Genomic DNA, 13,306 nt, shown 5'->3' on the forward strand with positions numbered 1-13,306 from the left:
CATCGTACTCTTCTTCCCACATTACCGACTGTGACAATATCTTTCTAGACGAAGCAAAATACTGACTGATAAATGTTTTCTGTAGGCCGTGCAAATTTTGCACCTATATTTCTCCTCAACAACCATTTTTTACCTCATTGTAGGCCGTTGACTATTCGTGTTCTTCCACTACCGCTTAAGCAATTCCACTACAGATGGTTATTTCTGCGGCTTCCCATGTCTCCTAAGATGTCACTAGCTGCCAACAACTTGTTCAGTTATTTCTGAACTAACTCATCACCAAAAGTCACCCATCATTCCAGCACATTGCGAGTCATTTATTTCCGATCGGAGGAGTGATCCTCATACTACCTGTCAGACGCATAAATTGCTTCATGATTCTGTTTCACGCGTGAGTAATCATCACTGCTATGAAAGCCAGTTCATTTTCTCTGTCCTATGTTAGTGTATATTATTTCCTTTCTTACTAGTTTCCTCTTTACAAAAGCCTTGATTATTTTTACTATTGTGGAAGTTGTCTTGTTGTATTGTGAAAGAGAGTCAACAGCTTTTTTCAATATCTTTTTTCACTTTAACAATAAAATGTTTCACCTCTCACAGGTTTATTTTGTGTGTTTTTCTGTCTTAGTTTTATCATTCTCATGCCTGCACAGGGGCTCATTTTACACCCAGACTGCAGCCTCCATTTTTTTGGATACACTTCTGTTCCCATTCGCAATTTTTTTTTCATTTGCCTGTCTCCTTTGCGTCTTTCATTTGCACTACATTATTCACTATAGATCCTTTCGCTCATTGCAAACATAGGTCCTGGACGGCTTTCAGTTTTTCTCACTGGCGCAGCCCACCAAATTTGTCAAGCAAGAGAGGCATTTGCGGGGACATCGAGTAATAGAAGTAAGTTAAAATTTGAGCCCGCTGATATTCAACACTTTTCCACTATACATAACGGCAGCTTTACAAATCCCTGTTGCCGTAAGTTATACGAAGAATGGCGTCTATTAGTCTTATTGTGTAATGTGCTTGTCTTTTACCTTAAAACTTAAAAACAGTCTCGCTGCACATAAAAACAACTTAAAACGCGCGTTGTGCTCCGGCGCAAAGAGTGGTAAGGACCGTGACCGGAAGTTTCTTGGGGCCACACTCTCGCAGCTGTTATCGCGAGAACGAACAAAACTGTGGCGTGGATGCTTCCTGGCAAGAACGTGAGTGGCCAAGTCACGCGCCAGAGTAGCAACTGAAAGGTAAATAAAAATGTCGAATCTTTTGACACTAAAGTGTACGATGGGCGCATCATTTTCACCAGAATTAGCAACAGCGCGTGTACGCTGTGTCTTTTCAGCAGAAGCGCTTACTTTGCAAACACATTTTATGTATGCTTTCCAGAAGAACCGGAAAAATTTCCTCGAAGTTTTCGTATTTCTTTATTCCCAAGGAACCGTCACTGCGGCGCTACCGTACTAGTATATGCCTACAATGCGATTGCATGAGAATTTTGTTCGATTACAAGTCATTGTACAGCGCATTTTATTTGCGTTTGGACCTTTCCATCTTCAAGTCGCATTGCCAGCCAGCGACGTGCACACGCGTCTGGCTCGGAATGTGCTGCAAACAACATTTATCCTGTCATACGCGTACAATGTGCTGAGTAGCAATGAATGGCTACGCCACCATTTTCTCACATAAATACAAATGGCCGTAGATATCCTAGACACAGCACCTGCAGGCGTACGTCAACGAATGTGGCTCTTTGGTAGCGCCCCTTCATCTGTCACAATGTGATCCTAACGCTCAACAGGAAACCGTTTCGTATACAGCATTCGTGTCCTCTCTTTATTCGTGTCCTATTGGAAGCCTACGAGAAGATACGCCTCTGCTGCTGTTCTTTTTTTTTCAAGGCAGAGTGCTATGTGCCAAATCTGCAATTTTTGATTCAATGTTAACCGCTCACGCGGTAGGGAACAGAGCCTGAAGACAAAGTTTTATCAATGAGATATCACTTTCGCCATCCATATCTGTCCATCTGTCATTTTCATGTTCCATAGTTTGCCAGCGTTTCTACTCTAGAATCAAAGCAGCTCGGATAATTTTTTCCACTATCCAATTCCAAACAAAATATTTCCGGGCCACACTGAAAGAAAGTAAGCTTATTTTAAACATGAAAAACAGCCTTACCTTGAAGTTAATGGCACCGGCCCTGTCCTTGTCCAAAGCCTTAAAGACGTAGTGCGCGTACAGTGTGGTGTCTGAAATCAAAACGAAACCAGAGGAATGGTAGTTTAGCCAGCTCCAATTAGTATTCTCGTAAGGACAACTCGAGAAAAGGCATACACAAGCATTTGCCTCTCGGTATTTCTCGTTCTTCCTGACTTCTGAAGATGAGACATGTTGGAGTTCACTATCTGCGAGGTACGTAATTAGGACGTCCTATGGAATAGTCTGCAAGTATTCAAGTAATTCAGCGGTTTTCACTTATCCTTTCGTGTAGCTGACATACGACAATGTGCGAACCAAGACATTCCAAAGAAACAAGATTTGCTTGCGGCCCCCGATATACTAGCCACAATCTTTTATTGTAGCGGCAGTTGTGACGGATATACTAGATAAGTCACATGGTCATACAGTATGCTGTCATTTTAGCAGCAATGTCTCGTTTCGCGCGCATTCATTCTGTGCGACAAAGCTTCCTATAGTGTTCCGGCTAAGAAGTTCAAGCATGAAGTTCATTTTCTTTTCGGTACGGAAACAGTAGCAAGAGCAAGAAGCCTGCAAGGCCTGAAAGAAACTCTAGCTCCCAGTGGCGTTCGGCAAAGTGATACGTGCTTTGAAATTGATCAAATGTTATACTGAGCACATCATATCTCCTAATATCACTGTAGCACCGCGATGTTCCAGTAAACACCATGCTATCTACAAAAGAACAAAAAAAATACAGTTCTGAAGAAACGATTGCTAAGATCAAGTAAACAGAAAGAACGTCACCTATTGGCCCCCACTCTATAACTATAAAGGTCCTCTGGTTATCTGCCCCATACGTTACATGGTAAGGTTTGTTACAGCTCAACTCAAGACAGGGACAAAAAAAGGTATAAAACGAAGACACGGCGCTGGCCCTCAACTGATATTCTTTTGTCCTTGTCTTGCATTGCACTGTAACAAATGTTACTATGAATCCCAAACAACTGGCCCAACTTGCCATTCTGATGATTGATTACATGTTCAAAGCAGCACGATTCTTTCTCCTAATACCAACCATAATATCGGTTACCCCATTTGATATAAATCCACACCACTATATTTCTGTCTCCTATTCCTAAGCCTAAAATTTTCATTTCTATCCCCGTTTGCGTGGTCGTTATCTTGTTCTCAAACTCATCTGTGAATCTCCAAGTTTCTGCTCCATACGTTATTGACGATAAATTGCGATTATTTTACACTTTTGCTTTCAAAAATAACAGTGAGCATGCGGTCGTAATTTGTTAATACATCCTGTATGCACTTTAATCCATTCTTTTCTCCCGCAAATTATGATTCTCACAGGCAGGTTCCCATGAGAGTAATTTAGCTAGATAAACGTAGTCCTGCGCCTACTTTAGAGGCTCTTATTCTCGTTCCAGGCTATTAGACTTTGATCTTAGATCTTTGATTAGATTAGACTTAGATCTTTGTCTCCTGCATACGAATCTTAACCACACTATCACACTTTTTCGCTGAAGGTCTTCAATAATTTGTTGAAATTTCCCCGCAGTGTTGCTAAACAGGCAATGTGACCTGCAAAGCGAATGTTGTTGAGATATTTGCCTTTAATTCTGATCCTAATCCGAATCCTTCCCAATCTAATAAGTTTAATAGTTCTAACTATGCAGTGAACAACATAGGAGAGATTGTGTCTCCTTGTCTCACTCCTTTTTTTCTCATCGTCTATTATTGATAGCTATTTTTCCACTTTCATTACTTTCACTTTCAAATAGCTGTTCAGTCTTTGAACATATTTGAAAGAAACTCACGTAAGCCTTCTGTTCTCTGGGATTAAGGATTGCCTCCATGACTGCTGCTATCTCGGCTGAATCAAACGCCTTTTCATAATCTATGAAAGCTATATAGAAAGGTAGTTGATACACCATAAATATGTCAATTACTTCACTGACGTCATGGATGCGATCCACTTTTGAATACCTGTCCGTAAAGCCCGTCTGCTCTCTTGGTTAAATGAAGTCCAGTGTGGCCCTCATTTTATTGGAAATCGCCTTCGTGAGCATCTTATAGAATACTCAAATTAAGCTAATGGGCCCATAATTCTTCAATGATTTAACGTTTCCCTTCTTGCGAATTAGTGTAATGCTCACAATATTTCAGCTAACTTGGTAGAGTTGAAGATGTGAGTCATTGCCTATAAAGGGCCGAAACCACTTCAAGCCTAAAATTACTTCCATAGTTAAGTAAATCGACTGTTATTCCATCTTCCCCTGCCGCTTTTTCCCGGGACATGTCTCCTTATGCACTTCTAACTTTATCGCAATTTAAAGAGGGAACTCGTTGCATCCTGCTCATCACTACTTTCAACGAAGGTGTGCGCGGCTGCTTTGGGTACTGACAGTTGGGTATAGAATTCCTCTGCTGGTTTTACTATATCATCTAAATTGCTTTTGACATTACCATGCTTATCCTTGAGTGCGTGCATTTCGCCCTATCCTACGCCAAATTTTCTCATTACTAATTTCATACTGCGGCCCTTTTTTACTGCCTCCTCATTCCTTCAGACATTATAATGTCCAATAACCCTTACTTCTTGGAAGGGATATTGGAAGATCCGAGAATTATATTTGAGTTTCTTGAGTTAGTTGCATGCTTTGTCGTTTCTATTATTAGGTCCTTATATTAGGTCCGTGTTACTTGTGAGAGCTTACCTGCTTGCTTCTTTGGCACCTTATCAACCATTTCAATTACTGCTTCATAAATCAGCCTGGTTACGGTCTCATTCGGTACGTTTATGTAAAACTTTATATTCTTGTTCTAAGACCGCATATTTGTTTTCGAGCTGAAGTATGGATTCTGCCGCTTTAATCCTGATTGCGTCTAGTTGGCCTGTTTTCTCAGGAGTAATTTTCTTCCTCATCTCTTCAAATCAAGGACAATACTAGATCTAACTAACCTATGATCCCTGTCTTTACCATACCTAACATTTATAGATGCTGGACTATGCTGGCGTCGAAACAGAACATGAAATAGACTCCATTTCTTCTTTCCCATTAGGCTTCTTCCAGGTCCCCTTTCAGCAAGAAGGCATTGATTATTCAAGGTCACTTCGCGAATGCTATCACCATCTCTCCTCTACTATTTGTAAAGTCGATACCATAGTTTCCAATCTCCCGTTCCCCTTCCTGATTCTTCCCAAGTCTCGCTATAATGTCACGCATGACTAAAGTAAGCTGAGGTTACACCTTTCTCATTGCTAATTGAACATCTTCATAAAACTGTTCTATTTCTTCATCACTATGACTGCAGGTTGGAGCATAGGTTTGCCCAATCTTTACTTTATATTTCCTATTTAGGTTTGTTGTGACGTCTCCTACCCTTCCAGTAATGCTGTAGAATTCACGAATGTTGCCCGCTATGCCCTTATGAATTAAAAATGCTACCCCACATTCCTTCCTTTTTGGGGTGATGTTTGTAGTAGAAAAGGTAACCTTTACTCAGCCCACTTTTCCCCACACTAAGGACAGTGCTATTCCAGGAGATGCTAAGCTGCCTCAACTCGAGGGCGTCCTTATGGTAAACGTTGCTAGGTTTGTTTTCCAGTGGCAACTTCTTCATGTCCAGAGATTCTTAGCACCCTCTGCCATGCTGCAGGTCTCACTACCGTGTTGGTCAGGTGCTTCGCAGCCGCTGGGGACTCAGGGCTAGACCCAAGCTGCAAGAATTACACAGATAAAACAGCTACCAAAAAGACTTTTCCTACATTCTATTACTTTTGCTACATTGTTTTACGACGGTTGCAGATACAAAACATATCAATTTTTACTTATCGCCTAAAGGCTTGATACAGACTCACCTGCGAGTGGGAAGAACTGGCAGTACATATCCTTGAAGGTGTTTTCACTCACAAGGCCACTCGGACAGGACTGCAACGTGGTCAGGTGGAAATCAAAATATAAAGATGTACTTATGGACGCAGAGAAAGCGAACTACTTTGAATTTAGACATAATGGCAGCGTCTTTTCTCATCACTGTATATATACCATATACTCGTAATAATGAGAAATTGGTGGAATCATGAGGAAAGCTCAGTAAGGTCTCTACCAAATTCAGGCATACGTTCGTTATCATCAGGAACACTCACTGCAACTTAGCGAATTTATTATAGTACTAGTTTATTATAAACTTCTCGAGCTATGCTATTCTACAACTCAGTCATGCTTTTCAGGAAGACATAATGAAATATATGGTGTAGCAGGTACAAACTAAAGGTGACAGAAAACCGGGTGGTAATTAGAAACATTGCAGGAAGGGAAGCGCTACAAAGAAAGACGCCTCAACAATCAAGCCCGGCATATTGCACAATGAAAGATTAAAGAAACTTGCTTCAATTCTGCGTCCAAGGTTATTATCATCTATAAACCAAACAATACGCTTACGTTGGCCATTCCTTTCGCTGCATTGCTTCTGTTGCTTAGAGAAACCGTTATAACCGCAGCAGTTATGTTTGGTATAACAATATACTGTTCATCAGTGCATCAGAGTCACAGGCATAATTCCTGCATATGTTTATCAGAAACAACCCTTTCCCGGGAGACTTTAGCTAATCAGAGCTATTTGTGCCATATATTGAGACCTGTCGAGTAGTTATTTGTTTGGTTGGCTTTCCAAACACGGAATAGAAAACAAATGTGCGTTTATGGTTCGCTGGAGCTTCGCACCATGATCAGCGAACAATACACGCTAGTAAGACAAAGAAACAAGCATTTGTTTGGTTTTCCCGTACTTTTTCCTTATTCCCTTATTACGTATACAGATGTTTGTCATAACATAAGCTTCCCATTTGAATTTTCCGGCACAGATTAAAGCACACTCAAACAAAAGCAAGAAAATACCGCTGTGCGACAAAAATTATTCCAGTCTTGGCACTCATATGTAAAGCTGAAACACACAGACGCTAATTTCCAAAATATGTTGAATTACCTTTCATTTATTGCAGACAGTAAGTCGCGTCTGACTGATCTCATCTGACAACTATAACAGTGAAACAACCATTGACATTTTTTTAGAACTATGATAGTGAAAAACACATTGATATTTTTTATTCATTGTTTCAAAGTTTCCAAATAAGAGAAGTGACGGTCTGTTTCTAAAACCAAGTAACCAAAGAAAGCTATGTGTTGTAAAAACATTGCGTTTTTGAAAAGAATTTCTGAACAGCTTTTTTCTTTGGACTGAACAAGCTGCATAAACTCTCGCACATTAAAGAAGTAGAACACATCTTGAGAATATGTAAAAAATACCCTGCTGACTGATACGTGAAATAAGGCGATCAGTCAGCACTGCGCACCAGGGGCAACCACAGGACCGCCGCTCTTGAGCGTCTTCTCAGTCGAAAGCAAGCACGCCACAGACCCACCCACTGCTCCAGCAACGTGTCGCCTAGATTTCTGGAATAGCTTAGTAATATTTTTTTAAGTGTAAAAGAGCAAAGGCAAGGCATGTTCAGTCGTCACTGCGACTTCAGTGTGTGGGATGATACGGCTCGTGCTTCATCCGCCTCAGCTACTCACGGGGTCCCATTATTGACGACCCTTCATCGTACACACTTCTCCTCAAGGCGAGCACCTCAACCACCAGCGCTGTGTAGAAAATTGCACGCAATGACCGGCAACATATTCCTGACATTGAACTCCCGGCAAACAGCTTCTCCAGCAACAACACAGCATTGCCGCCAACGCTGGTGCAAAATATTACGACATGGTGAACGACATCGCGACAGCGGTGAAATCTACCGCTGTAATGAATTTAATAGGGTTATGCAAGCATCAAGCTCATGCACTCTTGCTCTCTTTCTCTTCAATAGTAAGCACACCCTCTATGAAGATTTCATTGCACACTGCGGGATTGTCGGCAATGAACGGGCGGATCACGCTGCCCGCTCAGCCCATACTGAGGAGCGCCACGTCCCACTTCCTCTTTCTAGAACTGACGCGGCACGGAAGCCCCGCCTACTTGCTCGGCAGTGCACCGCGTCGCAATGGAATGAGCCACATTTAAGAAATCCGTGACTGTACTCACTTGACCCAACATTAAGTCTTCGAGCGCCATCACAGCTTCGCCGTAGAGACGCCACGCTTTTATATCGACTTTGGTTGGGCGTTGCCTTTACTAAAGCTTATGCCTTCCGCATAGGGATGACCGACACCCCAACCTGTGACCACTGCGGCCATGAAGAATCAATTGGCCATATTTTGTGCACCTGCCCGCAGTACAGTCCACAGAGGGCATGCCTCAGCCAGGAACTTGACCAACTGGACGACCAACCTCTATCAGAAAAAAGAATCCTGCAACATCGAAAGGACCTGCCGTCACAAAGGAAGGCCGTGCAAGCGCTTTTGCGCTTCTTGCGATCTACCGGCCTGTGTGAACGACTTTAACTGGAACGCCTTTTGTGTGTGTGTCTCCGTGTGTGCGCGTTCGGTTTTTTTTGCGTTTTTTTGCGTTTTCCTCTCTGTCATCTTTCTAACCCCTATCCCCCATCCCCAGTGTAGGGTAGCAAACCGGAGACTCATATCTGGTTAACCTCCCTGCCTTTCCTTTTCATTCTCTCTCTCTCTCTCTCATTGCACACAGAATGGATAAACGGTATATGTAATTGAAGCTCCCCCTTATCGTTCACAACTCCTACGAGAGGTATAGCGCCCCACCTTTCTATCATCAACAGTTTACTTATTTTCATGTGATTAATAAAATAACCTGACCTTGAACACGATACCTGCATCTTTGGGCAAAGTCGTGTGTCATCTAACCACTCACTGCTCACCGTGCTAGTCGTAATTGCGGCTGTATTGCGGCGTAATTGCTGTCACGTGAGCGAATATGGCGCCACCCATGGCGTTCTAAAAGGTCAACTTGAGACGTTTTCTTTGGCTTTCAGTAAGGTTTCTGCAACGTCTAATGACAACCTCGTCGCAGATTTGACGTGCACCTAAGAAAGTATTGAAGGAATTGCGAAGCTTAGATAACGCGCAGCCCAATGTCGGATATAAGCCTTGCAACTGAGCGTCACGTAGACATTACAGAAGTAATCAGCATGCAGGAATTCTTTTCAGAGCACCCAAAAATATGCACAAGGCATCTCGTAACGTGTTGAACAATGAGGCTCTAAATTCCGCTTTTAAACATCGCCACAAAATATGCAGCCGGCACAACGTATAAGAAGCTGTTGCACAGACCGTCTCCCTTTAATCAAATCGCTCTAACAAATTCAAATGCGCGGTTCTGTTTAGGGTGCACTTTACTATGATTTCAGTGCATTTGAGCCAAATGCGTGCTGGTTACTCCAGGCAGCAAAGTTAAATTAAAGATACACTGAAGTACGAATACAGTAATTTCAGGAAACCACACTTACGTAGCACACTTCTAACTTTGAATTTAGTAAGAATGAAAAGAAAGGGGGTTATTCGAGGAGCCTGATCTTCAGTAATCATATCATGAGAAGCCAACTAACAAGGAAACCAAGGAAACGATAGCGCAAATCACTTGTACTTACTGATTGAATAAATAAATAATAAATTAGTGACAATGAAAGTGGACGCGGGGCCTGAGGACGCGGGATCAAACCCAGGCCGCGGCGGCCGGGATTCGATCGTGAAGCCGGTGTGCAAAACTATGAATATCAAAATAGGCGTCATGGATATTTGAGTCGCTGTTGAACTATTGATGACGAAAGAGAAAGCTATTGATAGCGCTATTGGCACGATATCACTGTTACATAAACTTAGCGACGGTTTTCCACATTTTCGGAACCGTACGCTATGCAGATGGCTCTAACAATCCTAGGACTCTGCGTTCACATGGTGGACTCCTCATGGAACGCTTCACAGGGATACGTCTCTGTACTCTGGCACTGCGTGGTATACTTTGCCAAGCGGACGGCATAAAATCACGTGATAGAAGTGTTTCACCAGTACCTGCCGCGGTAGCCACTGTGAAGAAAATGCAATCTGTTAGGATTCTGAACATCAAGTCATAGCTGCACAAAGCTGCTCTCTAATTGTCTATGCATTGTACTTGCGCATCCTTACAACATAGGGTTACCAGCAGAATGCCTGTTCTGACTCATTAGGTATAGCACATACATAATTTCAGACAGCAGGAGAAAAGTAAAGGGAAGAAAGGCTGACGTGATCTTACGGAATGCCTAAGTAACACATCATTAAGCTAAACGTATAATTGTTCACGGATAGATAGTAAAAAGTTTGAAACATGTATACCGTCGCTGCAACGAATTTTCATGAAACTTTTTTATTCGACCCTAGCGAAAATAATTAGAATTTAGTTGGTCTGGTTAAATATAGATTACTGCTCAGCATAAAGTAAATGTGATAGCCATATCCATACTTTTGACAGCGAAGACAAATATGTCCTTTCATTCATCTAAAATTCCTGCGAAAGTAAATGTACCAAGTGTAAGTGATTTATGGCACAATATTGAAGTACGTGAACAAACAGCAAAGAGAGAGAGGGAGAGAGAAAGAAATTGATCAATGAAAGGTAGGGAGGTTAACCAGGACTGAGCCCGGTTGGCTACCCTACACTGGGGAAAGGGAAAGGGGGATGGAAAGATTAAAAGAAGGGAAAGTCCACTAGAGATATCAGTCGGTCACTCAGTCCGGATCACAGACGCTGACTCACAGTAGCCTTCAAATATCGCAGCAGAGCTTTTGTGGCCTTTTGTAGCTGCGATATGCGAAGCCATGGTCCCAAGATCTTCTTCAAGGTGAACGGTGTTCTATCTAGCTGATTAAGAGGTGTGCAGAGGTCATGTCTTTCGTTTTGAAAAGATGGGCAGTAGCACAGTAGATGTTCGATAGTTTCCTCGCCACCGCAGGCATTACAGTCGGCGCTGTCAGTCATTACAATCAAAAACGTATATGCATTGGTGAATGCGACGCCCAAGCGTAAGCGGCGCAGCATTGTTTCCTCATTTCGCAGAAGCCCTGGTAGCAGCCGCAGTTACACAGAGGGGTCGAGGGAACGCAATCGTTCTTGGATGAATTCAGGTGTGTGCCACTTCTCTAATGTCATAAGGTGTGCTACCTTGCTTAGGTGTTGGGCTGCGTCGGTCCGCGATAAAGGTACAGAAATTTGTGCTTTCCTAGCACCTTCGTCTGCGAGGTCGTTGCCGGAGATACCGCAATGGCCAGGCAGCCACTGAAACACGACGTCGTGTCCTTTCGCTATCATACGATGGTGCATTTCTATCTCCGACACTAGTTGTTCACTCGACCCGCGACGAAGAGATGACAGAAGACATTGTAAGGCCGCATTCGAATCGCAGAATATTGCCCACCGGTTAGCGGGTTGGTTGTCAATGTAATCAACGGCACCTCTGAGGGCAACAAGCTCCGATCCGGTCGATGTTGTCATGTGAGAAATCTTTTATCGGACGCTAATTGATTGTGATGGTATAATCACTGCGCCGGTGGAGCTGGTCTGAGTGAAAGAGCCATCCGTATATATGTGGACTCGGTCTAAGTAGAAAGTGTTCAAACAATCCAGAGCGGCTTGCTTCAGGGCCAAGGTAGGCAGGTCGGTCTTCTTTCGTATCCCTGGAACCGTGAGACGCACTTGAGGTTATTCTAAACACCACAAAGCTGAGGTTTAACTTGCTGAGGGTGTGAAGCCCGATGGTAGACAGGCACGATGGATGCTGAGCTCGTCGGAAAAGGACGCCTGTGGTCGTCGTTCTGCCAGGCAGGCACGAGAACTTGACTGCATGCGTGAAACTCGACGAACATGGGCCCTAAGCGTGTCGATGCTAATTTAAGTCGTGATCGGATGGTCTCGAGCCATTATAATGGTTCCTGCTGTTGAGGCGCTCCGCGGAAGTCCTAGGCAAACACGTAGTACCTGTGCTTGCACGTTCTGTAGTTTTCGAAGATTTGACTTGCATGTTTTAGCAAGCACGGGAGAACTATAACGTAGCAATCCGATAAAGAGTGCTCGATATAACTGTAACACGGATCCCACTGACGATCCCCATGTTTTCCCGGCGATAAACTTGAAGACATGAACAATAGATGTGCGCTTCGTCTTCAATTGGGCAACATGTGGGCTCCAAGAGAGGTCCCGGTCCACAATGACACCCAAAAACCGATGATTTCTCTTGTAGGAGATAGGCTGGCCATTAATGCATACTGGATAACGAGACATTGGTTTTCGTGTAAAAGCGACTAACGCACATTTTTCTGTTGCGATGGTAAGACCTTGTGTGTGAAGATAGTGAGATGCCTGTGTTGCTGCTTTCTGCAGCCTTGCGCAATAATTTCGTCTTATCGGCAATGGAATGAAGATGCCATGGCGGTGACAGGAGTTCTCATTAGATTTAATTTGAAAATTCTTTAAGTCGATTTAATTTGAAATACGCGTTCACGGAGGCGAACGCGTAGACGCTAGAGAGAAGCTCAGTAGTGGTAGAGAGCCCCTTACGAAAGCCGTGTTGGCACGGGGAGAGAATACCACGTTTTTCAAAAAATTCCGTCACGTAATTTGAGATAATATGCTCTAAAAGCTTGCAAGATGTAACCGTCAGTGATATAGGGCGATAGTTTGATAGTAATGTAGGGTCGCCTTTCTTAAATACAGGCAGAACACGAGCGACCCGCCAGTCTGATGGAACGATGCCACAAGATATCGACGAGCGGAAAATTACGAGAAGAAAATGTGAAAGCCACTCGGCATAGCGACGAAGAAAAGCATTAGAAATGCCGTCAGCACCGCATGTCGTTTTTGTGTTTAGATTTAAGAGCATAGAAAATATACCCTCGTATGTTATAAAATCAAAATTTACGTTTTCTACATCTTCAGCAATGACCGGAGAGCACTGATTAGACTCAGAGAAGATAGAAAGGAAGTAATGATCAAATTTAGATGCCTGGTGTTGCTTATCTCGAATTATCTGACCATCAATCATTAGGTGGTCAAGAGCTTGCCTTTTCGTATAGTTCAAATGTCGCCAAAATTTTCAGGGTCAGTCTTAAGAAATATGGTCAGAGTGTGGGAGCAATAAAACTGCCTACCTGCTCTAATGTTTTTAGTGAGTGTT

The 13,306-nt window shown here is 43.0% G+C and overlaps 1 protein-coding gene across 11 annotated transcripts in view; it reads right to left on the reverse strand.

Moving 5' to 3' along the window:
• The window catches only part of LOC135907090 (Kv channel-interacting protein 4-like), a 431,449-nt gene that overhangs the window by 107,090 nt on the left and 311,053 nt on the right, over window positions 1-13,306 (reverse strand). For all 11 annotated transcript variants that reach the window (XM_070522693.1, XM_065438759.1, XM_065438758.1 and 8 more), the window contains 2 exons: window positions 6,050-6,119; window positions 2,173-2,243 (listed from right to left, as the gene is read on the reverse strand). In XM_070522693.1, the coding sequence (XP_070378794.1) occupies window positions 2,173-2,243; window positions 6,050-6,119 (141 nt within the window). The remainder of the gene's footprint in view (window positions 1-2,172; window positions 2,244-6,049; window positions 6,120-13,306) is intronic.

Source organism: Dermacentor albipictus, chromosome 7 (assembly GCF_038994185.2).
Source record: "Dermacentor albipictus isolate Rhodes 1998 colony chromosome 7, USDA_Dalb.pri_finalv2, whole genome shotgun sequence".
Classification (NCBI taxonomy): Eukaryota; Metazoa; Arthropoda; class Arachnida; order Ixodida; family Ixodidae; genus Dermacentor; species Dermacentor albipictus.